Raw genomic sequence first — 25,861 nt, 5'->3', positions numbered from 1 at the left:
TTATTAAATGAGTATTTTGAGGAGGGCCTTTTTGCCTTAAGTCCTTATGTGGAACTGTATGATGAAAGAAAGAGGGTTTGTGCATTTGTTTCTCCTCCACATTCCTAAGTTTTTTGATTTTGACTTCTAATGTCTTCTGCATAATTTATTTATTTTATCATATTCTAAAATGTGTTGTGACCACTTGTAACAGTGGTTAAACCAGTACTGGACAGAGTAACCAAGTCTCTGTCTCCAGGCCTTGGGGAAAGCAGGAAAAAAAGAGTTTAGTCAACTACAAAGTCAGAACCTCTTTTACTATTGTTCTCATAGACAGTATGAGAGAAGTACGGTTCCCTAAAACCTCAGCAAGAAAAAGTTACCCATGGAGAGAAAGTTAGTAATGCAGATCTCCCTGACTTCCTCACATTTAATTTTCCAGAATAACTCACAGTAGAAAACTGGGTATGAAACTGTATACTGAAACCATGTGCAAAGTACTGGTTGACCCTCAGACCATATCTGCTGCTATCTCACAATATAACCTGACCTGAAAATGTCTGGGAAAACAAATATTGCACAACAGCCTAAGCAAAATCTGACTGCCAGCAACAGCAAGGAAACATAATGTGATTTCTAAAGAACATCACTCAGATTGTAACCATTCTGATAATTGTCACATGAAGTTTTTCCTAAGGCAAATTCCACTTCTTTTCCAGCTAGAATTATACTTTCTATGGGTTGTCTTTTTTTTTAAATGCACTTGCAGTTAGTTTTTCTGAGGCATCCAGTCAATATTCAACATAACTTCAGCCTCTGTGTGCTCTGAAGTCATGTACACTACCAATTGCATGTAATTCATTTTCCTTTGGTATTTTTACCAATACCATATTTTTCTTACATGGTCAGGAATGTATTTTCAATCAGTTGTGGTTATGGTAGATAAGTAAATCTCAGAAGCTGTCTGCCAGAAATTAAACAGTAGTAATAGAAAGATAAACTTCAGCCAAAGATACCAGAGGTTATAAATTCCCTCAGAAATGGAGGCCAGAGAGGCTCTATTCCTTGAGTCCAAATCTTAATTTCATAAGTTCTTTTTTGAGGGATTAAATTTCAGCACTGTGTTTATATTTTTTTTTCCTAATTACTATTATAACATGAAACACAAAACTGTCATGAATCATCTTATTCGTTGACTTGTGTCTGGCAGAAAAGAGTACCAGCTGCTTCAGAAGACGGGGCAAGGAATCTGAACAATAGAATAACTTATCTAGTTTGTACTTCTGAGCCCATATTTTGAAATCATATGTCAATTTTCCAATTTTTTTCTCTTTTTTAAGTCCTTCCAAACTCTCAGCATCCATGGTATTTTGACATGGGTTCCAGTGATGCACTATTGCTTTCAATAATAACTCCTTTCGTCAGGCTTGGGAGTGCTGCCTTTCAGCTTCACTGAATGCCCCTTTGGTGGAATGTGTAGAAAAACTTTGAGACAGGAAGAAAATACATCTTCTTTACAATTTTTAGCACTATGGCCTATTAATTAATATATGTTCTAAAGGAAACAGCCTCAATCTTTAAAAACTCTCATCCTGAAAGCCTATTTGCCTCTACTCACTAGTGACCTTCAGATAAACAAAAGCTGATGAATTTTGAGATAGGTGCTGTAGGTTTGCTCTTGCTCTAGGCTGATAACATTTCAGATCCAACAAGTAATTACGGAAAGGAAGAAAACCTTCTGTTTATTTATTTTTAATTTAACCAGGAATTGATATAGCCTGGTAAAGAAAGTGGAGAGAACAAAATAACTTTTTTTTTTCCCTTGGAAAAAGGAATTAAACAGCAAAATAAAGTCTTCCCTGATGAACAAGAAGATCTGATCAGCAAAGCAGCTTTGTTATTAGAGGGGGGGTGGGTGGGGAAATTGCTGAAGATGGGAAAAAATCAATGAAAGACAGAGGACAGCAGTTTCCAGCTGGTAAGGTATGTTATAAAATGAAACTCAGACTGAGATGGAATTGGGAAGGGCAAAGGGAAATAGAAGACAGTGGCACAACTCCCTGAAAGAATCAGGAAGGAGAAACAGTGGTCCTGAAGCCAGACTGGAAGGGAAGGATGGGGATGAGATACAGTGAGGACACCACTATAGTGGTGGGAAATCACCTTGCAATGTGTGTAAGTCCCAGGTCATGCTCTGTTGTTATCTTGGCCTTCCTGCTAGCATAGTTTTGATATAGCATTGCCTTAAACTCACCGTGTAAAGTGAAACTCCTGGAAGGTACAGCACTCAGTTTCTAAGAGCCACAGAAAAGAAGGGAAAAACCTTGGAAGAAGTTCTGGAAAATTGGAAACAACAGTAAGGCTAGAAATTTTTTTGAGCTATGACCCAATGTACGTACTAAAAGATATGCACTGTAAGAGAAACAGTATTTTCTGTTCTCTTGCAGCACCCTGGCCGGTGTCAGCAGCAGCGTGGCCAGCAGGGCCAGGCAGTGCCCGTCCCCCTGTGCTGGGCCCTGGTGCGGCCGCCCCTCGAGCGCTGGGCTCAGCGTTGGGCCCCTCACCCCCAGACAGACCCGGAGGGGCTGGAGCGTGTCCAGAGCCGGGCAGGGGCTGGGGAAGGGGCTGCGGCACAGCTCGGGGGGGGCAGCTGATGGAACTGGGGGCGTTTAACCCAGAGAAAAGGAGGCTCAGGGGGGACCTTATCGCTCTCTACAGCTGCCTGGCAGGAGGCTGCAGTGAGGTGGGGGTCGGTCTCTTCTCCCAGATAACAAATGGCAGGACAAGAGGAGGCAGCTTCAATTGTGCCAGGGGACATTTAGATTGGATATTAGGAAGAATTTCTTCACTGAAAGGCTGGTGAAGCACTGGAACAGGCCGCCCAGGGAGGTGGTGGAATCACTGTTCTTGGAGGTATTTAGAAAATGTGTAGATGCAGTGATGTGGTTTAGTGGTGGACTTGGCAGTCCTGGGTCAATGGTTGAACTTAATGATTTCAAAGGTCTTTTCCAACCTAAATCATTCTATGACTATGAGAAAATATCACTGGAGGGATCAGAGACACAGGAACCGTGTTGAAAAGTAGTTCTCCATAGATAAGCTTGATGGAAAGCCAGGAACTGACATGAAATGTCAGCAGTGTAGAGATTGTACATGTGTGAGGAGACAGAGGCATGGCAGATGTAATTTAGTCATAATAAAACTGAAATGAGTAAGACCAGAATAAACCTGGGAAACCCAGAAACAACTCATTGCTTTTTACAGTTAGCAAGGAGAGACGAGAGTTACTTCTGCTGGGGATTTGGGGGGAGTGGGAGGGAGGGTTGAGGAGCTATTACATCCAGCCAGTTGCAAGATCGGTGCCAAGGGGCTTTGTCCATTGAGGGTTAAGAAGTCTGTGTAGTCATTCATTTGGAAAAATCCTTATAGTTACTTTCTCTGGTTTTTATTCCTCGCTACACAAACTTTTTACTGGTTGCACATTGCCTTAGTCCGTGAAAACTTCAGGGCTTTCCCTTTGCAGCCCTTCATGTGCAATGTTGCACTCAGCTTCTCCCATTGCCACATCCCACCTACGCACCCTCAGTTGCTGTGGCATTACTTCCAGCCTTTGTTTTCCAGCATTTGAATAGCTTTTCCTTCCACTTATCCTTTGCCACTTCTTAGACCCTGAATTTTGTTTTATAACCCTGTGCTAGGGATGAAACAGAGGTTATAGGTCACACCAGTAAAAAGTAGTCTTTTAGACAGCCATTAAATATTTCCCCATAAGGCATATGCACAAAGCTTATCAGCTCTGCAATGCCTCTGACTGATCAGCAAGCACTCCAGTCAGCTCTGCTGGCATAATAGGCCAGAAAGAACAGTGGGGAGGACTGAGAAGGTCCTGAGGAAACTATAAAATTACTTTGGAAAAGGTATTTGGAGAACACCTGATGCACTGGATAAGACATCCAGGAGGGTGTGCTCGTCTAGGGACACCCCCACCACTTCTCTTCCTGGCTGACTATTGGAGAAACTCTTCTTTTTTTCTCTCATGTCTTTTTTTCCTTTTCCATTAGAGCTGATGTATGGACCACCAAAAAAAAAAAAAAGAATCTTTTTGCATTTTTGTTTCATCACCCTGTATGAAACCGTATCCTGATGGGGGACAATCCATCCATTCATGATTTATTAGCCTGTCAAGAAATCTTTAAAATATTTTTCTGTATTAAATATATGACTTCCTCTAAAAACAGAAGAGCACAAGCATTCTCCCTTAGCTTAATACTGTTAAAAGCAGTTACATATAAACAAGCTACAGGTTGCAATTCAATTTGAGATCATCTTTGGGTTGGGAAGTATTGCATTTTCTGTATGAAAAAGAGTGAAATAAATATTCACTTAATTGTCAAAACTTTTGTGAAATTTGATCTGTCTAAAAGATCATGTGAACATGTAAATCTAGCTGGGGGAAGATCTCAGGATCGATCACCTGTTTTGGTCAGATGGCTAATGGTAATTAGATCTTCACAAATCCCCTGGTAATCAGCTCCTAACAACTTTTGAAAAGTTGGTAATTATCTTAAGCAGACCCTGACACTTAAATTGCTTGCTAATTTTACCATGTATTCTAGACACATGGCAAATTTACAGTGGATGTACTGTACAAATATTTGTTAATTAATCCTCACAGAATATCTCCCTAAGGTGCATTAGTGACTGTTACTTCTATTGATATTTTCTGGTGAATCTGTGGCAGCAGTTCAGGTCTTCCAGAGTCACATCTACACTTCTAGGCCTGCATTCAGTCTTTCTTCTTGCATTTCTGGCCAAGTTTACCCCTGAGATGACCCCACAGCTTTGGGTCCCTTTTGAGGTTGATGATACAGTTAGCCATTCAGCTGGACAACTGTGGGTGTCTAACTTAGGGTGAGCTGAAAGGGTTTCTCAGTTGTCTAGATTTACTGTGTGATAGGGGCCAAACTCAGATTAAGACCCCCTGCCTCAAAGACACCTAAAATACTCAATATATTTGCTATCTTTTTTTTTTATGCCTTTGCAGCACCTGCCTACACTGAAAACTTCACAGCTCTCAGAAAAGAACCAGACCTAAGTGTGCAGTCCTTAATTTGTTCTCTCAGAATTTTAAAGCAACTAAAATAAAATATAACAATTGAACATCATTCTAATAATGGGCTGATCTACCAGCTGGGCAAGAGGGAAACATGTTGCAAACAGCTCAGTTCAATTACTCACTGCTTACTTTTTGTATATTAATTAAGTAATTTAGAAGCAAGAACCAAGACAAAAACAAAGGAAAACAAATCAGATGATCTCATAGTCCCACAAGCTCTTGCTCTTGCCTCATCTCCAGGGCATCTTGGCTGACCCTTCACAACAGCTTGCTCCTCCTCCTCCCCACATTTTTCTGTCTTCCTTCTGTTAGACTCAAAAAGAAAGGAGAGAAAAAGCTGCCTGACCAGCATTAAAAATCCCATCTTTCAGCTCTTGAAGGATGGGATTAATTTGACCAGATGGAAATGCCTATAAAAGAGGGACCTACATCTCAGCTACTCACCTAAGCTCTCTCTGGTAAATGGAAAGAAACTGGCACTTTCAGGACACAATTAATCTCATCCCCATGTAGATACTTAAACTAGGTCATATGAGTCATGCCTTAGAAGAGACAGTTCCTCCCTACTGACACTAAAGGGAGCCTGAAATCACTAGATATAGATGTTTACATTGGTTATGTCTGAAGTTAAGTGAGCTGAATGTCACCTGAGTTCTTTATATTGCTTTCTTGCTTTGGAGGCAAAATGCCTTATATTCACTTTCTCGTTACACATGTGGCGAGAATCCAGCATGTGGCCTTCATTTCCCCAGTTTCAAGAATTCAAGCAGCACTACAAGAGATGTATGAATGTATCATGTGATGAATGAATCATGTGATTCACTACAAAAGCAGGTTTTCATAATAAATTAATAACATCTGAAAAGCACACAGGAAGAAGTGTATGAAAGTATTGATCAGCGCTCCGACACCTTCTCAGCAAGAATTCAGGTTCTTGACTTCATGGGTCATCTAGTAGAAATAAGATCTTTCAAGCTCTTAACATTTCCCTTTTCTAAAAGGACTATGTAGTATGATTTAATTTCTAATAAAATGACATTTCATATGATGTCTAGTCACCGAGTTGCTAGCCATTATCGTAGCCATGATAATCTACGGATATAAATGAGACCAAAGGGCATTGTCTACCGTTTTTCAAGCACTGAGTATCATCCAATAAAAGAAAACGTCTCTTCCACACAGCTTTGTTTCAACAACAATTTATTCACTTTTCCATTTTAACTTGGAGATTTCTGCTTTGCAAGATCAACCCTTCAAGACTTCCTGACTTTCGCTTAGTGCTCAACTGGAGATAGAGTTCTAAAGAGGGAATTAAAAAAGGACTGGGTTTAAAGAGAATCATTCCTAGCAATTTCTATTGTACTAGTTATGGCTAATTATCCAAGCACTTAGCATGGAGTTGCTCATAAAATATATATTAATTTCTGAAAGAAAGAAATACACATAATGCCAGGTTAATGGAAAACAGAGCCTGTCAAGCTAACTAACATGCTATCTGTTTTCAAATGGGATTACAAATTCAGCTGACAGTGGTAACAATATTTGTATAATACATTTAGACTTCTGTAAATCATTTACACGGTGCTGCATGACATTTTATTAAACACAAAATCAAAGTGGCACACACTAAATGGATTAAAAAGTGTCTAACCGTAAGAATTCAGAGTGTAATTACAAATGGAACAGTTGATCAGCTGTGTTCATTGGGATCCTCAGGGGCTGGTCCTGGCCTTATGTTTTTTGAGTGTTGAACAATCTGGGAGAAAACTCAGTCAATACTGACAAGATTTAGCAATGACAGAAAAAAGGGAGTGTGGTAAATGGTGCAGAAGACAGGTCACTGATATAGATCAATGTATTTTTTAACACAGACAGCAATAAAGTTCTAACTCTGGGAATAAAGCAAGCAACTCTTCTTTATAGGCAGAGAGGTCTGCTGTTAATCAGATGGCAATCCTGCTAGATACGGGGCAGAACATGAACTCCCAGTGCGCCAACGTGGCTGAAGGAGCCAGCGTAACCCTGGATGTATGCACGGTGTCCTTAGTGGGAGCCAGGACATTTGTTACTTCTGCACAGGGCTGCAGCTGCTCTGAGGCTGCGTGTAGCTGTGGCGTGCACTGATCAGGAGGCCTGCTGTGAAACTGGAGAGAGCTCAAAGACAAGTCATGAGAGGGATGAGAGCTCTGGCAATCACGCTTTGCAGTAAAAGATGCCAGGAGCTCAGTTTATTTACTTAATCAAAGAGATGATTAGGTGATGCCTTCGATGCAGCCTAGAGCTACTCACAGGGGGCACAACCCTTTGCAGCAGACTCCTCAGTCCAGTGGATTAAGATGTAGCAAAAACCTGAAAGTGACCCAAAAGCTGGAAGCTGAGACTAGATTAATTCAGACTAGAAATATGGCACACACCTTGAACAGACTAATTAACCCCTGGAATAATACATTTGTAAAGGTTGTGAGAGGTTCTCCCTCATCAGAAATTATCCAACAGAATCAGAATGTTTTTCTAAAAGGCATGGCAGGTGTCAAGAGATGTATCCTTCCTCCAACCATTCGTGGTAGTTTTACAGGCTGCGCTGACAAACTGGATTAATTATGATTATTCTGTCTAACTTGAAAACTTGGCCACTTATTTTTGTTTGCAAATGAAAACTGAAGTTATGAAAACAAATTTGGAGCGGGCTGAAAATCCCATCCAAAATATCTGCAAATATGTGTGAAGTATCTACAATGTTTTTCTTCATCTGTCCTGCCACTTGGGTGAAAATGCTTTTCTGGGGTTTACTTCTGCAGTCAGTCCTCCTTTTCTAAGGTTTTAATGATCCTCTTCTATCAAAGGTAGGCAAGCCTTTCCAATTACTTCTCTGCAGAGATTCCTATTTGAAATTTGAGAGGTTTACATCTTTGGTGAAAGTGAGACTAAAACAAAAAATGCTTGTGCCCAAGTTTCTTTGATTTGTTTTTATGGGATGCAGATTTTGTTTTACTTGCTTTCCAGAAGAAGTCTGGAAGCTACTCAGTTATCAGGAGAATTTACACTACTTCAAACACTCAGATCTGTCTGGAGATACAAAGGGAAAAATCAGCCACATCCTCTGAGAAAACAGTGATGGCTGTGATTTTAATAATATTTTTTTTCATTCTGTAACTTCTGTATTGGTCATTAATCTGTAACTATCACTTATTATTTTGGCATGGGGACACAGGTGGAATGCAGACTGCCTGAACGTGTTCCAGAGTTCATTTCTTTGGCAAGTGCCCACAACTGAAAAAAATACCAGTTCTTTTGGAATCTTTTTTTTCATCTTTACTTCCAAAAGACACTTTCCTTGTCTCCCACTGTCTGTAAGGATATCATGGAAGGAAAGGGTCGGGGGCTTCCCCCTCCAAAAACAGGTACAAGCATTTCATACATTCATCCTATGCCAAAAACGTGGGAGCCTGGATAGGAACAAAACATCTCAGCATGGCCAAAACATCTACACAACCAGTAAGAGTAGCATTTTGAGGACACACTTCTGAAGGCTAGCCCTGAAAAATGCAACACTCAACCACAGACACAGAATATCTTTATCCAAGTTAGTGTGAACAAATGGGACAGGAGAAACATGAAGTTAGAAGTGAATGTAGACAGAACCTAACAGTGAGAGATTGTTGGGCAGCCTTTAATTGTGGCAAGCTATTATCAGCTCCACCCATCACTGATTAATGGTCCTCTGCACTTCTTCCCATCCAGGTGATAGGAGTCACAGAGTCTCCCAAGGAAAAAAAACAACCCTTACTTTTGCCTGTCTCCACTGCATGTTACTCAATATTTTGTAGGCAACATTGCTCTCAGGATTGTTGATCTAATTTCTCTGCAATCTCATAAAAAACACACAAACACTGGCATCTTAAGTGCATAGGGCAAGCCTATCAGCAGTGATTTAACAGCAGAGGATTTAACTTTTCATCATTTTTATGTAAACATAAAATTGCCACATCTAGACGTGATATTATAATCTAGTTACTTGCACATATTAAAAACCCAACAAATTTAAATACCTTTACAGTCCTAGATCTTTTCAATTCTCCTCTAACAAAAAGGCCCATTATATGTCTCTGATAAGAATAGCTCATCAGATAAGCTCTAATGAGCCCACATTAAAATGGCAGACACAAGATAGAATTGAAATATTTTTCTTGGTACTAGTATCTATCCAGAAATTTCTGAATGAAGAAAATAGGGCCTAGCTGCTGTACCTTCCAACCACTGTTTTTGTGACTAAGTCTTCTAACTTTAGATTAGTACCCCTTATCCCCATAGAATAATATTCATATTTGCTTAGTGTTCATAAAAAATTCTTAGTAGTGGATTTAATTTCTTGTACTGTGCTTGTCATTTTAGCGTCTCCGTACCTATTCACGTACTTATAATGGCCTTTAAGGGAATATTATTCTGGTCTATGGGTTAAATATAGTCCCAATCTTATTATATCTAGAACACCAGAGCTGCTTCTGGGTTATTAATCTATTCTAATTACCACTTTCATTCATAACTTGTTGTGTTCATGTATTGTAAATCAACACTTGCAAGCTGGGCAGAGTGGTAAAGTACGTACCTAGGTATTTTAAATGCTTGCAAATCTGGCCAAGTTTGATTTCAGAAGCTGAAAAATCAATCTTCACGATTCAAATAATATACTTCTTATTCAGACAGAACTACTATTTGAACTATGCGAGACTGGATTCAGATCGATTTACCAGAACTCCTACTAATATCATTGGTGTGATTGGAAAAAGTGGGTCACAAATGAGAATTTTCGTCATGCTTCCTGCGAAGCATGGGACGTGGCAGTAGCCATATACTTTGGTAAGAGGTACAGCAAGCTACCAAAAGAAATAAATGCTGCAGTACTACTAGTGTCACAATTTGGAGAGAGCTTTCTTTGTAGATGCTGGTCCAAGAGACCACTAACCCCTTTTTGCAGTGAGTTCTGTCCTCCCTAAAATTCCGTCTTTATTTAACAAAAAGGATGACAGCAATACAAACAGCTCAGCTCTTTTTAGCTCTTAAGGCTAGATCCCACAGGTGTTAAACAAATCCCTTATACAATTGGAGGTCTTGCTTATTTTATAGCCTAGGCAAACATTTTATGAACAGGTGACAAGATATATTATGGAAATGCAATTAGATATTCGCAACCTACATAAGATTATCCTTTTCCTTGTCCCCAAACCTCTCAGGGTGGAAATTCCACACCAACTTGGTCTGCTTTCTAGTACTAACCTACATTTTGCCTTGGTGTCCTACAGTAGTAAAGGAACTGTACTTTGACCTGCCGCTTGTAGTTATAAGTAAATCAGACTGTCAGACATAATCAGAACTACAAGAAGGAGTAAACTCAAATAAAAACTACCCCTGAGTCTATTAATTACATCAGAAAAAGTGAGAAACCAATCTTTCCTGCTTAGTCCTTTTAAAATGCTGTATCAAAGCCATGCATGTGACTTCTGAACTGTTCCTCTTAACAGAAAGTTAATTAAAAACTATAAAAGATAGATAGAACTTAACAGAAAGGTGCTAGAGAATGGTGTGTGATAGAACATTTAAAGGAGGAAAATATGCATAAGAAACCAAGGACCATGTCTGGAAGTCTGTGGAAGCTGGGACTCCAAATCCTTTTGATGTCATCCCCCATTTGCAAATAATACCGTAAAACTACAGCAGAACATATTTTGGTAATACAGGCCCAAGACTGAAAGATCCATAAACTCTTCCTTTGGAAGACCAGAACCATTCTTGGTACAGGTGGTGAAACATGTGATATACAGACCTTAGGTAGCTATGTCATTAATATATAGCAGGAGAGGGGAAGACGGAGCTGTATGCAAAAATGTAGACAGAAGTCAGCACCTCAGTCAACATTTGTGATGTTCCGCAGCTTTTGGCAATGAAACATTTTGCAATTTGTTACTATGATTCTTCTGTCTTTATTGCTTAATCTGCAGCTTACATTGCAACTGAAAACTGCTAAGTTAAAATACTTACTTATGGTTTTGATATGCAGGTGGGACAAGAGAAAGCTAAAGTGATTAAAGGATGGTAGCTTCCAGCACCCTCCATGGGCCCTGGCTTTACTCCATTTATACTCCAACAAGTCCTCTGCATCATCCTGAGATCCTCAAAAAGTGACAATGCATAGGTCAAAATTTCAGCGATAAATCACTTTGTGGTTGCTGTTTGACACAGGCTAGCATAATCTTCTACCTGAAGCACAGGAGATACAAGGGATCATATGTAGAAAACTTCTATCACCACCATGGTGACCCAAAGTTGGCAGTCAGAACAAAAAAAGGCTCTTAGTTAACCCAGTGTTCAGGCAGAAGTTCAGTTCTCTGAGGTGCCAAGTGTACCCATTAACATGAAGACAGCCTTGAACTCCTGCTGAAGTAACTCTGAACCTCCTGGGTAGCCTTTGGCACTTCAAAGGGTATGGATCTGAATTCATAACAAAAAAGAAATCCTGATCTTTCCATGAAGCTTTGATGACCCCAAAGCCAGTGCTGACTGCTCTTGAGAATGAGATGTTTCAAGGTGAGAGAGCCCAGCGCTCACATCAAGTGCCATGATAAAGTACAAGCGAAAGACATCAGCACTGCTACCCAAATTCCCGGCAACACCAGCTGTGTCTCCAGTAAGACCCTCAAGCTGTCAGCCAGAAATAGAAGCCCAGATTCCCAAAAAAATCTGCCAGGACTACACGTAGACTTCATCAAGGGAAGGGGAAGGCAAACCTACCACCTTTTAAGAAAAGCAAGACCCCAGTCCACAGCAGTTTTTCTAACTTAGACTATGGAACCTAAATATTTGCAATGTTTCCCATAGTTTTACAAGACATATTGCTAATACTGAGGGAACTCAAAATAATTGCCTAAGCCAAGAACAGAAAGTTTTTAATGGCAACCTCTAAAAATCTCTTGCATATAAATACAGAAACCATTTTCAATACACAGTGGACACAATTAAAACTACAAACATTTGACACTGGGCAGCCCCCTGCCATAGTTAGCTTGTGCTCCTGAGACTTACTCATGCTGAAAATACAACATTATATTTAACTACTGCATGTAGTAGGAGCTGACTTTTCCAGACACACTGCACATTTCCACAAGAGCACGTCTGATCCTGGAGGCACTACTTTTAGATGGTTATTCCCTGATTTCTGTGCTTATTTATGGTATCTTCCACTGAGGTATAAAATTGTGCATACATGACAGAGCAAGAAAGTGGAATGTTAATAATTCTGTGTCTAGTAAACAGGCAATAGTATGTGATAGTTACATTTTCTTTTTATTTTTTTAATTTGAGCTGAATTTGATTTTTTAAATGTAGGTGCAGAGAAACTCTGACAGAGAAAGATATTTTGCTCATAACTTCTCAGATATCTTTCTGCCTTTTTTAACCACTGACTTTGTTTCTGCTCAGGCAGTAAGAAATAATTATTCACATAGGCAGGTACGTGTTCATGGTCAGTACTACTCTTCAGTCAGCTGTAAAAATAGCCTTTGATTAAGAATGCACAGGGTAGACCTCTTTTTCTTTTGTAAGTCTGCACATGCCAACTAAGTTTGCATGGGCAGTTTAAGATCGACTGGCAATCAAGAAGCAAGAGTCCTACCTTGAACTTGAAAAATCTGCTTTCTCTAAAGCCATAAACTGCAGCTGCCATCAGAAACAGACCCAATGGCTTTTCTTTTTCACTTTCCAGGGCAAGCAAATCTATTTCCTGTTACAGCCTGTACTTATAGTTTATTTCTATCTTATGACTTAAAGACTAAAATATTTGAGAACCACTAAGATTTTTCCACCAATTTAAAAGGGGGAAAATACAAAACTCAAAGCAGATGTTTTATAATGTATTTCATTTATTTTGGCCACCCATAAAGCTGTGGCTTATGTTAGTGCCAACCGAGTTAAAAGCAACAGAGTTCTGTTACAGAAACACTGTGTAATATGTTTTAGAATGACCAGGCATGGGGAGCACCTTTCAGTAAACTCCTATCTATTAAGTAATTTTCAATGTTGGAAAAAGAATACAGTAATTACTGAGGATGCAAGGGGTGCTGCCATACTTGGGCGGTTCCTGGAGGGATTTGCAAAGTTTGTGCAGATTTTTTGTTATTGTAACCCAATGCATAGCTTGGAAAGTAGCTGATCAAAGTATACATTAAAAGTGGATGAGTTTTATGAAATTAGAACAACCGAAGATAACATCCTTAGAACAATATCATGTAAATAACATATGCGGTATGCCAAGCAATTATTCCAGAGCCACTTAACAGTTAAAGAAGTTTCAACAAATTAAAAATACCTTATCCAAAGAATTGTCACACTTGGGCTAGTACAAACCTTTCATTTTATTCTGTGTTTATGAATGGAAACAAAGACATTTCAAAAGTTAAACCCATAAGACTCCTAACAGTTGTTCTGGTACTTACTGATAAGGTATCTCATGGAAATTACAGTAAAAATAGTCATATTGAAATTTCCCCTGTACCTATTCTTATTTAGACTGAGAAATCATTCCTCAACAACAGACCCACTTTAATAGAACACCTTCAGCCCAGTACTGCAGGCTGGGGGACAAAAAGAGCAATAAAGAATGGTTGGTTTCAAAACATTTCTTTATTGACAATTTACTGCATAGAACAGAGGGCATATAATGTGGATATAATTTATCCACCTGCCAAAAACATAGGGAAAGCATAAGGAAAGGACAATGGATGTATTTTAGGAAGATAGAACAGTATTAAAAGTTTTAACTTGCATTTTTTAACTTGTTATCCAGATATTCAAAGAAAAAAAATTTTTAACCTTCCTCCTCAGAAGTGGCACAGAAAGTGAATTGCAAAAGTTAATTAGAAAGTAATAAAATGTGAAAGCTTAGCAGCTCAGTACAGCAATCAGCAGTACAGACTTCGACCACATACACAGGAACAGACTCAGAAAATGTGAGCTTTTTAAATCAAATGGCCAAAAAATATTTTGACCTAGTAAGTAAATATGAAGTTCATCAATATCAAACCAAGTTCAAATAGAGAACGCTCATTTTAATTCAGAGGCATGCTTAAAGCAGTCTGAAAGCAAAATATCCTTTACAATTATTTCTCCATGTAAACCAGTTCTAACTATGATTATCCAGCATTTGCCAGTGCTTTCCTTCCCAGACAGACACACTCATTTGAACTTGAAAAAGCCAGAATGTCAAAAGTACCTCCCCAATACGTTGACTAAGGACTGTAATTCATTTAAATTATGCAACTGGATTCCCACAGCTGGCCCACAGCTTGGCTTAGAGCTCAATTCAATGCCAGTGATCCCGTCTGCTAATATTGTCCTACTTGCAGAGAAGGTAATATATCCAGCAACTTATATTGAAGTTCTATCACTAATTAACAGAGCAAGCAAATGTTGACATGAGTGACAAACGCTGGTTAATAGTTACTGTGAGAACAGTGCTGCCAACTGGCATTTTACTGTAGCATTGTGCAGTAATAATCCCTTGTTTATTTCTTAGGACATCGCTTATAATTTGTTTATATGCATTTTGCTTCAAGTTGGAAACAAATCAGCTCAAAACCCAACCCAGATAACAGCAGCGAGACCCCCAGTTTTCAGACAAGTAATCAACAAGAAAGCATGCAAGCAGCATCACTTGGAGGATGCATGGGGGACTAGAGTATAGGAATTCTTATCCTATATGAAGCTATGTAGTCTTGCACAAACAGCCTTTGGCATCTTGTTTCTGGCCTACCTGGACAGTAGCAAAATATGTTTATCAGATCATACAAGCCCAGAACCTGAACTGCAAACAGTTAAAAACTGAACATCACTAAACTGCAAAATAAAAACATGCTTCTATGCTTTAGCTACACAGACAACGATAAAACAAAGCCTCCACAACCACCTGTAATATTATGCCTGCTCAGCTAGCAATTCCAAAGTACTCAGTAACACAAGGTAGACATTTTCTGCAGCTGGTTTTACATGTACATTCCTGCCAAATTGTTGTCTCGTCTCCTCTTACCTTCACATTAGTCCGGAGTGCACAGTAACATGCAAAAAACATTGCAGTAAACAAGGAGCATATGGACCAGTATTCAGCGTCTCTGCTCTGCACAAACGGTACACACACGATCCCGAGCATGTGCTACTAAGGAGCATCCGTTCCCTCTGTCAGTTTGAAAATGCATTGATCTCTGTTTTTCTGACTACAAAAAGACATGTCTTGAAGGCACTGAGTGAAAGCTACATATCTCTTCATCGACTATATATAGAAATATGCCCAGTAATTTCAATTAGCAGAGAATTCAGCATCTGAAACTTGGACTTCAGTAGCTTTTCCTTCCAGCATTTTAAATTCGGAGGAGGGGGGTGGGGGGGGAAGGAGGGGGAACTCACCCAGAGGGGAAAGGTGAGGAATGAAAATGTAAGCAGCGAGTTACTTATATTTCCCCTGGCTTTGATGTTTTCCTTTTCAAGATTTTACCAATGTTACACACAGAAAAATGAAGGAAGGTTTCTTTTCCAATTCTCAAATTTACTGTAGATTCTGCACTGTTTCTGTCTGCTCTTGTTAAAGATGCAGCATCCCTTTTAACAAAGACAACGTCATCAATCATGACAGATTCAACATGTTCTACTTACAAATACAGTCTCTGATTAAGGACAATGGCTGGCTGGCTTATTTCCTCAAATGCAAGTTCAGTCCCCTGTGTTAATCTATTTTTAAATAAAAAGTCCCACCTACTCCTTCACTCTCATTTAATAAAAATGCAGCGGACTAGTTCTAAAGATCCTGGATTGCATTGTGCTCCTAGCTCAGATACTGGACATCGTTTTCAAACTGTTTTCTTGCTTGCTGGTATTAGAAACACAGAGCAAAATTAAAATGAAAGCAGAAAAATCATGGAGAAGGCTGTGCCCTCACATTTGTAAGTACATATTCTGAATTCAAAATGCTCAAATATCTTCCAGAAGGAGGGAACTCAGAATCTAGCCAGAAGGCAAGGCTTTAATTCACAAGCACAAAAATAAGATCAAACCTCTTCTTTCACTCCTGTCAGCTGCTGGGATGCTACAAATTAACTGATTGTTTACTAGACTGCAGGGACACAAAGTCAAAGACTCAACTCTTTGTTTACAGCACTGGGAACCACTGATATTCATACTGAATTATGAAGCAGTCTTCAGGAATAAAACCAGAAAAGCCTCTCTTTTTTTTTTTTCTTTTTTTTTTTTTTTTCACTGCAGCAGATACTGTGGGAGGCAAAGAGTGAAAAAGGCTTTACTACCTCCTTCTCTATCAGCACAGAGCAATTTGTGTAGAATAAGCATAACTTAATAGAAATATCTGCAGTGACTTTTAGGATTTCTTTAAATAATGCTTTACGTAAACCCCCTTGGAAATCCGCAGAAATACTGAAGTCCTATCAAAGTCAGTGGATATCTTTCTGTGGGCAATGAGGTGAAGAAGCTTAAACAGAAGGACGTGCACTTAAAGAAGAAAAAAAGGGGGGAGGGGAAGACGGCAGGTTTTTTTCCAACATCTTCCTAAAGACAAGCTCTCAGAAACTGTCGTCAACTCCAAGTGAACAGCTATTTTTAGCCTGTCATTGTTTGTGCCTTTTTTTAGGAACGCAAAAGGCAGTCGTGTTTAAAGCTAGATATTGCTCTACAATGTATCCTAAGACAGCTACTTAATTTCATCCCCAGCTCCATCTGTCATACAAATTAAGTAATTAGTAATCACAACCTTCTTTGGCACAAGCAATGACTTCCAGAACAAAAGAGGTGAACCCTGTTCTTAAATCTAATTCTGCAACTTTTATTAGTAATGAAACTGGGGTCTAGATGCTATAGTTCATAAAGCTGGGATATCCCAGAGTTATGATAGTTCAGACTTCAGCTGCAGCAATATCCATCAAATAAGCTAAAACATAGTAACGTGTTGCTCAGCAAAAGCATGGGAGAATTAATTGATGTATTTTTCTGACACTCTTCAACTAGAATAGAAAGGGGAAGGAATCATGGTTTATTTTGTGGTACAGTACATTAACAATTAAAATTAAGCATCTTAATCATTGAAAAAATATCACAGATCTTGGGGAATTCTGATCCACTGGAGAAATGCAATTCAAAAAGCAAAGATGAATAGATGCACAGTCCTGAACAGCAAGGCAAGGCTCCAGCAAGCATGTAGCTGCGTATGAAAATCAAATTCTAGCCTCCTTTCTGCCAAAGGAGTTACACAAGGTTTCAGTCAGCAAAGTCTTTGAAACAACTCACTTCTTCACAATCCTAAAAAGTTAATGCTTTTAATTTTAGGCAAACAAAACCAACATGGTGAAAATAGGAACAGGGCTGCTAGCTCTACAACTCCCAAGACTTCAGACCCATGTAGGAAAACAAGAAATAATGCAGTCCCAAAGTCTTCACTCACAAAATCCTCCCGTGACTCCTTGGAGTCTAGAAGGAAAAGTTGTCTAGGAAATTACAGACCCTGACTCTCATAAACTGTAAGAGTGAAAAGGGAAGCCTCCCATCCACGTGGCAGATGCCTCCTGTAGTAACTGGGTGGTGTGTGAGAATTTGCTAGAAAATTGAAACTTCTATACCAGCCAACAAGGTATTACTTTGATAGCAGACCAAGCTAATCCATTTAGCAGGGGCTACCTCAGGTAGTCTACACAAGCAGATCCCTGCAGGGCTTGTTCACCTCTGCCAAAACATTTCCTAATACAGCAGCAGTCTAATTCTTAAAGGCGATGTTCTCATCAAGGACATACAATATTTTATTATGACTAACAGCTACTCGAAAGCATCACATATTGGTGATATTCATGGTCTTTGACATAGAGTTGATAAGAATGAGTGAGGAAAAAGCTTTGCCCAAGTCTGCCAGACATGCCAAAAATAGCAGAACACTTAAGTGCTCAGGGCCTCTTTAAGCAAGAGACCACAGGGAAGAACCCTACAGATGAAAGAAGTTACTCCATTTAGAAAAAAAAAGCAACAACGACAACAACAAAACAAAAAAAAACCACCAAAAAACAGGTAACATATGAAAACAGTAGAAAGACAAAAGTCCAAAAGAGCTGCATTACAGACCCTCTTTAAAAAGGCACACAAATGGTGGATTACCTGAATATTCTTAGATGACAGAAACCAGTGGAGCCACTATCTTGACCTTATTTTTTGTGAATTTTCATCTGTGAATTTTGTGAAATTTCATCTTTACTTTATCTTCCTGTGCCTTCAGAAGGGCAAAAGGGAGCACCTGGAAGGAAACCCTGGTTGTCTGCAGAGGTTCAAAGAGAGCAGAGGGAACATGCTGCCCTGGAAGACCTTGATCCCGGGAGGCCCCGAGGGCAGTACGTTTCAGAGGAGTGAGGGTGGACAGCCCTTTGCAGTGTCAGTTGTTGCCCACAAGAAGAGCACCAGGAGCTAGTAGCAGTAGTAGTAGCAATAGCAGTAGTAGTAGATAGAAAAGCCCTATTGCCATTGTATCCCAAAGCTGCGGTGAGGGACACCCGCTGTGCTATGGCTCTGTACAGGCACAAAGGAGACAGTACTAGGAAAACCTTGTATGGAAACAATGGAACTGTATTGGAGAGTAATATTTTCATCCTTGGCAGCCTAACCATTTTCAGGTTTGGTTTGGGTGGGTTTTTTTGTCCCAGACATCATGGAAAGTGTAGTATTTTAAAGGAGAATAACAGTAATAGCAATAGACTAAAAATGCAGTAAAAAAGGCAACACTCCCCAGTGTTTGCTCTATGATAGTGCAATGTGCCCCACTTCATTTAAGCAACACATCTGTGGATAAATGTTATAGATTGCTTTTAAAAGGCTTGCTATAATGAGACAGATTTTGTCACTCTCTAATGATCACAAGGAAAGCAGAGATTATCTAGAAAAATCAGGAAAAAAAAGGGGGGAAAGGACTGAAGAAGAGAGGGCCTTGCTTTCCAAGTGGACAGAGGGAGAAGTGATGCTCACTGTCTTTTGAAAGAGGTGAGAGTGGATGTCTGCAGGGAGTTGGACATAATGGTGGGGGTTTGCAAAGCCTCCTGTAGGGTCTGGCCACATAACTCTTGTTAATATCAACATTGATAATCTGCGCCAGCGACTTCCAGCAGCCAAGGGTGTAATTCTCCTTCTTTTCGCAGTGATGCTGGGGGTACCGGCTTGTGCAGTCATGGCGCTATGGCTACAGTCATGCTCCATCACACCCTGTCTCTGCACACTGCACTGATACGATCTATACAGCACCCTAATGCTGCATTGCTTAAATGCCTCTGATTTCAGCACATGAGCTCTAAACTGAAATGGTTTTACCCCTTTCCCCATTTCTGAGATTTTAAATTGTCATTTAAATGTTATTTTGTATAGCTACAGGAAGTTCACTACACTGAAAATACCCATGTCGGGGGGTGGGATGTTGCAGGAAGCATTGAGACAGATGGCACATCTGGGGTGCTGTGTTTCTAGATGGGCAATGTTGACTGCCGAAGAGTGGATTGAGCCTATGGAGTATCTGGAAACAAGCTGAAAGAAGAACATGGAACAAAAGCCACAGTTGGCAAGGTGGCTTGCTTTCCACTGTGGCAAAGTCTAGTAAAACACAACAGACAGAGGAAATAATGAGCAGCTTGAGCTCAGCAAATCTTAAAATCTCCAGGAGAAAGATAAAGGCTGAATAGATTATTTACAAACTCTCATCTCCAGTATTGTAAATATCTCTCTGGCACCCTGGCATTCTGATGCAAAAGTTGCTGTGTCAAATATTCTTCCTCACTTCCAGGCCAGTAAACAGTGAAGACCTTCCTCTGGGCTGATTTAACTTAAGCCACAGTTTTTCCTGAAAATTTTCCTCTTCTCTTTTCCTGCACAATCTTGTTAATACAATTGTCTGATTTTTGAGCATTTAATAATATTCCTCCAGTTCTCTGCTTTCTGTCCTCTGTGGTTGCACTGAGGAAGGTTTTGATGGAATATATGAGAAAAACACGTAATTTACTTACACATTATTCCTTCTCAATATTAAATTTATACATGTTTTATGAACCAAACAGCCATAAACCCATTTGTAATAAGCAAATTTAAAGAAACTGTAAGGCTAAATAATAATTAAAAAATAAGTGAATAATGGAGTGAAACTTTGAGTCTTCTCTACGACCAAATTTCTCAGAAAAGGCTTCCTCATTGCCTCCGATGACCCTAAAACAGAATACTGCAAACCAAGGAACAGAGGCCCAGAAAGAAGGAATTGGATTAAACTTGACAAAGCATCTTGAGTTACTCAAAGCCCCATTTTTGCTCTGCTGTTAACCTGTAGATCAAGTTTATGATATACCTCATCCTATCCAACTGATTGAGAAGGGAAGCGGTTTAGGGGCCCTTTCTGTTTTCTGTTTCCGTTACAGCCTTCATTGAGACACCCAGGCTGTGAAGAATTTTTCAGCTCTGAAAATCCCCAGCTGAATTTCCTGAATTCCACTCAAACTGATCACTAACACATCACCACAACGTCTGTTTCATTTTGTGAGTGCGAGAGGACAGCTGCCTTTCATTTTGACCTTCATTCTCATGATAACACCTTTGAAAAGATATTTCCATCCACAGTCATATTAAAGGCCATGGCAACGTGGGATCCTAGCGGATAATCTAGTCTGTCTTCCTTGCTGAGGGAAGATTGACCATACGTAGAGTATTCTTGGCAAATGTTTGTCTAACTTGTCCTTCAAAATCTCTCACAAAGGGACTACAATCTTTGCTTTACTCTTTATTCTTATGGAAATATTTCTGTGAAGATCAAAACGATCAACAGGAAGGTATCATCGTTTCTCCGAATGAGATTAATCTAGCAAAACTGCTCTTTTTGGAGCGTGGTTTTGGGGTTTTTTTCCCCCATTTTCCACCTCTGGGAAGTTATTATGATGGATAAATTAGCAGAAAAGGCATGAAGCTCTAAACTCTATAGTTTTGAAGCACTGGAAGTGCAAATGTATGCTGAAGCTTGCCATCTGTGCATGGTGCTTTTTATATTTGCACCTTTGTAGGGTAAGATTGTCACCTTGATAGCAGTGTGTGTGTAGACAGACAGATTCCCATTTATTCTGCATTGTTTATATGTACATACACATTCACATGCATGCAGGGCTATGCTTGTAGGCAAAGTGCATGTTTGTGAGACGGAATACCAGGAGCAATACAAGAGTATCTTCACTGTAGTTCCGTATAGAAGCTAGTATACAAAGTAGTTGGGCCTTTCTGATACACGCTGCCCATGGTTCAGCCCAGATAGATGTAGCACTCAACACAAGGTAAAAAGCCCAGACAATTAGAAGCCTATGCTTATTTTCTCTCCAAAAAATCATTTACCAGGATTGTTGGAAAAGCTTGGAGATAACTAAACTTGGGGAAAACGATGTCTGTCTTCTCACGATTTGCCATCACTCCCCAATTATGAATTAACATTTTACTTTTATAATTTATGAACTAAGCTAATTCATTTAAGCATAAAATCCACATTTCCATGGTAACAGCATGAATGAAGAAGGAATGAACTTCCAAAGTTCAACTGCATTTATTACAGTACTTAAAAATAAACCTCCAGCAGTTTTCATCCAGGAAATTACTGTAACCTTTCTGTATGAAAAAAAAAAAAAAAAAAAAAAAAGCTCTTACTGTAAATTTGTATAACAACTTGGGTTTATATTGTACTTGATAAAGACCTATATGTGTAAAAATATGTAGGATTTTATTTTTTGTACTGGGATTTTATTTGAGGAAACTATTTCAAGGGAACCTATTGTTATATTAAGAAATATGATATATAATTGTTTAACTGTGGAAGTAACTTATGCTTTCATGAAAACAGATATTTAGGCTTTTTTTCCTGATGTAGCCAGTATTTTCATTAAATAAGCAAAATGTTAGGTTTTACAATGGAAAGTACAAAAATAGATATTTATTAGCCATGCTGTAGCTATTCCTCTTCATTCAATTGATAAGTTATTAGCTTAATATGCTAGCATACCTCAGGTAGAAATCTGATCAATGAGACAAATACCTTTATTTTGAAAATACATTTAAATTTAGCCAATTCTTGAAGTTATTTCAAACCTGTGCAGCATTTGAAAACAAAGGATAATTAACAAGTGAAACCATTTGCAAGGCAATTAGTATATTTTCTATGTCTTAATGATTTCAAATCAAGAGTCTAAGATATTTCTAGAAGCCTTCTGAGTCAAAAGCAAATTATCGGGCTCAGTAAAGAATAAATAGGTAATCTAATTATTCTAATACTGTAATAAATCTAATAATGTTTCTTTTCTTTTACAAAAAAAAAAAAAGACTATTCAAAATAAGTGAAGATATGAAGGAGGGGGGAAAAATCTCTTAGTGGAGAGAATTCTCTTTGAAATATAGCCAAACAAACCAAAATAATGTACTTCTACAAGTGTAAATAATGGTCCCCTTGTAATCAGACCTTTTACAAATACAGTTTACCAATTTGCCTATGGAATCTAAGAAAACTGTGCTTAAATCGGGCATCCATATTACTTCTGTATAACTATACACCTAATGCTATAAAAATCCTTGAATGTTATATCTGTATCTCCTGTGGGACCTGTGACTTCCAACATGTGAAGACACCTAGCCAGCATAGATACTTTTTCCCTCTAGACTATCCAAATCATAAAAATAATCCCCAGACTAAGACTTTAAAAACTTATACTAACAGGAACAATAAAGTCAGCAAAAAACTCCCATGACTGATTGAGACCTTTCCTGTAGAGCTTTACCAATGATTTCATTCCTTACTTCAGCTCCTCCTTTAGCTATCAAGTCAAAATATTTTCACCTCTATTTCAGCTGTATTATTTTCAGCTGTATTATTTTCAGCTTCATATACACAAGTCCATGGGAATCAATGAGATGTATCCCGTGGTCCTGAGGGAAATGGCAGACAGTTGCTGAGCCGATCTCCATCACCATCATATTTGAAAAGTCATGGCAGTCAGGCAAAACACCCAGTGACTGGAAAAAGGGAAATATCACATCATTTTTTCAAAAGAATAAAAGGAGGACCCTGGGAACTACCAACCAGTCAGCCTCACCTCTGTGCCTGGTAAGATCATGGAATAGATCCTCCTAGAAGTTATGTCAAGGCATATGGATGGCAGAGAGGTGATTAGAGACAGCCACCATGGCGTCACAATGGGAAAATCATCCCTAATCTGCTGGCCTTCTCCAGTGAAGTGATGGAGTGACTGCGTTGCTGGATAATGGAGGAGTAACTGATGTCATCTACTTTGACTTCTGTAAGGTCTTTGACACAGTCTCACACAACATCTTTGTCTCTACATTGGGAAGAGATGGATTTGATGGATGGGCTATTTGAGGGGTAAGGAATTGAATGGATGGCCGCCTGCAAAAAGTTGCAGTCAATGGCTCAATGTCCACATGGAGATCAGTATCAAGTGGTATCCCACAGGGGACCACACGGGGACCAGTACTGTTCGTTATCCTTATTAATGACACAGTCAGTGGGATTGACTGCACCCTCAGTAAATTTGCAGATGACACTGAGTGGCACAGTTGATGTGCTAAGGGGAAGGAATGTCATCCAGAGTGACCCTGACAGGCCTGAGGAGTGAGCCAATGTGAATCTCATGAAGTTCAATGACACTAATTACAAGGCCCTGAACCCGGGTTGGGGAGTTCATCACTATCAATACAGACTGGAATGAATGGATTGAGAGAAGCCCTGAGGAAAGGAATTCGGAATACTGGTGGATGAAATGTTTGACATGAGATGGCAATCTGCACATGCAGACCAGAGAGCCAGCTGTATCCTGGGCTGCATACAAAGAAGTGTGGCCCAACACGTCAAGGGAGGTGGTTCTGCCCCTCTGCTCTGGTGAGACCCCACCTGCAGTGCTGTGCTCAGCTCTGGAGTCCTAAGTACAGGAAAGACATGGACCTGTTGGAGTGGGTCCAGAGGAGGCCACAAAAATGATCAGAGGAATGGAACACCTCTCCTGTGAAGACAGGGTGAGAGAGCTGGAGAAGAGAAGGCTCCAGGGAGACCTTACTGCAACCTTTCAATATTTAAAGGGGGATTTAAGAAAGATGGAGAGAGACTTTTTACCAAGACCTGTAGTGACAGGACAACAGGTAATTGTTTGAAACTGAAAGATGGTAGGTTTACACTGGACATAAGAAAGACATTTTTTATGATGAAGGTGCTGAGACACTGGAACAGGTTTCCAAGAGAAACTGTGGATGCCTCATCCCTGGAAGTGTTCAAGGCCAGGTTGGATGGGGCTTTGAGAAACCTCACCTATTAGAACATGTCCCTGTCCAAGGCAGGGAGGTCGGACTAGATGATCTTTAAAGGTCTTTCCCAACCCCAACCATTCTGTGATTCTATGATTGACCATCCACTAATACTTCTAGAGCTGTACCTTATTTTTTAATTCTGAATTAAATACAGAAAATTCTTGGGGTGTTTGTTTTTCTCCGAAACAGTACTTTTACCTACGTCTTTCACTTATACTTTCTGTATGTCACCCTGCAACCTCATTGATGAGTGTTGTCCTGGTTTTGGCTGGGATAACGCTAATTTTCTTATTAGTAGCTGGTGCAGTGCTGTGTTTTGGCTTTGGTGTGCGAACAGTGTTGGCAACACACTGATGTTTTTAGTTGTTGCTGGGTGATGTTTATACTAAGTCAAGGACTTTTTGGGTTTTCAGACATTGCCAGCGAGAGGGCTGGAGGGGCATGGGAAATTGGGAGGGGACACAGCCGGGACAGCTGACCTGAGCCAGCCAAAAGGGTATTCCATACCATGGGATGTCATGCTTGGTATATAAACTGGTGGGTGTGTGTTGGCTGGGACAGGCTGATCATTGTTCAGGGATGGGATGGGCATCAGTCAGCAGGTGGTGAGCAGCTGTACTGTGCATCACTTTTTTTATTTCCTCTCTTCCCTTTGGATTTCATTCCTCTCCCCCTCTCCCTCCTTTTCATTATAACTGTTATTGTTATTATCACTACTGCTCTTCTATTTTTATTTAAACTATTAAATTGTTCTTATTTCAACCCTCAGGTCTTATGTTCCTTTCCAACTCTCCTCTCCATCCCTCTGGGTGAGGGGGATGTAAGCGAGCGGCTGCACGGCACTTAATTATCAGCTGGGGTTAAACCACAACAACTGCTAGTAGCATTGCCCTGTTGAAGTAGGGCATCCAGTAACACAAGGTTTCATCCTTCATGACCTTCTGTCACTTACAAACTGATACCACTCTACTGTTGCTGTTATCTTACAGTAGGTGTGATGCAATTTTACTCCTCTCCACTAGGCACTCAGAATGAGTTTTAAAACTTTGGCACTATTAAAAATGGGGAAATTTATACACACACATATATGCATACAGGTAAATACGTATATAGCAAGCAACTTTTGGGAACCACTAAGAGGTTAATTTCCCCATAAATATTACAATAACAAGAGGACCACTGCTGGTGCTTGTTCCCTCTGCCCTTTCTGCAACATCCCTCTTTGCCTCCTACACACCAATTGGAATATTATATCTAAATTGCTAAAACAAGGTGAACGATATCTTCTTTCAAACAGGATTCATAAAACAAAGGTACCCCTGAGCAGCAAGTGGAAAAATCTAGATCTTCTAAATCATACCCAGC

General features: G+C 39.6%; 1 protein-coding gene across 12 annotated transcripts in view; it reads right to left on the bottom strand.

The window, feature by feature from the left end:
• Positions 1-25,861, bottom strand: part of DLG2 (discs large MAGUK scaffold protein 2) — a 1,040,391-nt gene that overhangs the window by 761,589 nt on the left and 252,941 nt on the right. Inside the window, exon 1 of one of the 12 annotated variants that reach the window (XM_056327229.1) lies at positions 15,171-15,298. The exons of the other annotated variants lie outside the window; for them this stretch is intronic. Coding sequence (XP_056183204.1) covers positions 15,171-15,290 — 120 coding nt within the window. The 5' untranslated portion in view covers positions 15,291-15,298. Of the gene's footprint in view, positions 1-15,170; positions 15,299-25,861 lie in introns of those variants that run through there. 12 annotated transcript variants of the gene reach the window in all.

Source organism: Falco biarmicus, chromosome 2, assembly GCF_023638135.1.
Source record: "Falco biarmicus isolate bFalBia1 chromosome 2, bFalBia1.pri, whole genome shotgun sequence".
NCBI classification, from domain to species: domain Eukaryota; kingdom Metazoa; phylum Chordata; class Aves; order Falconiformes; family Falconidae; genus Falco; species Falco biarmicus.
Note: the sequence above shows the minus strand (reverse complement) of the source record. Positions and strands in the feature narration are given on the sequence as shown.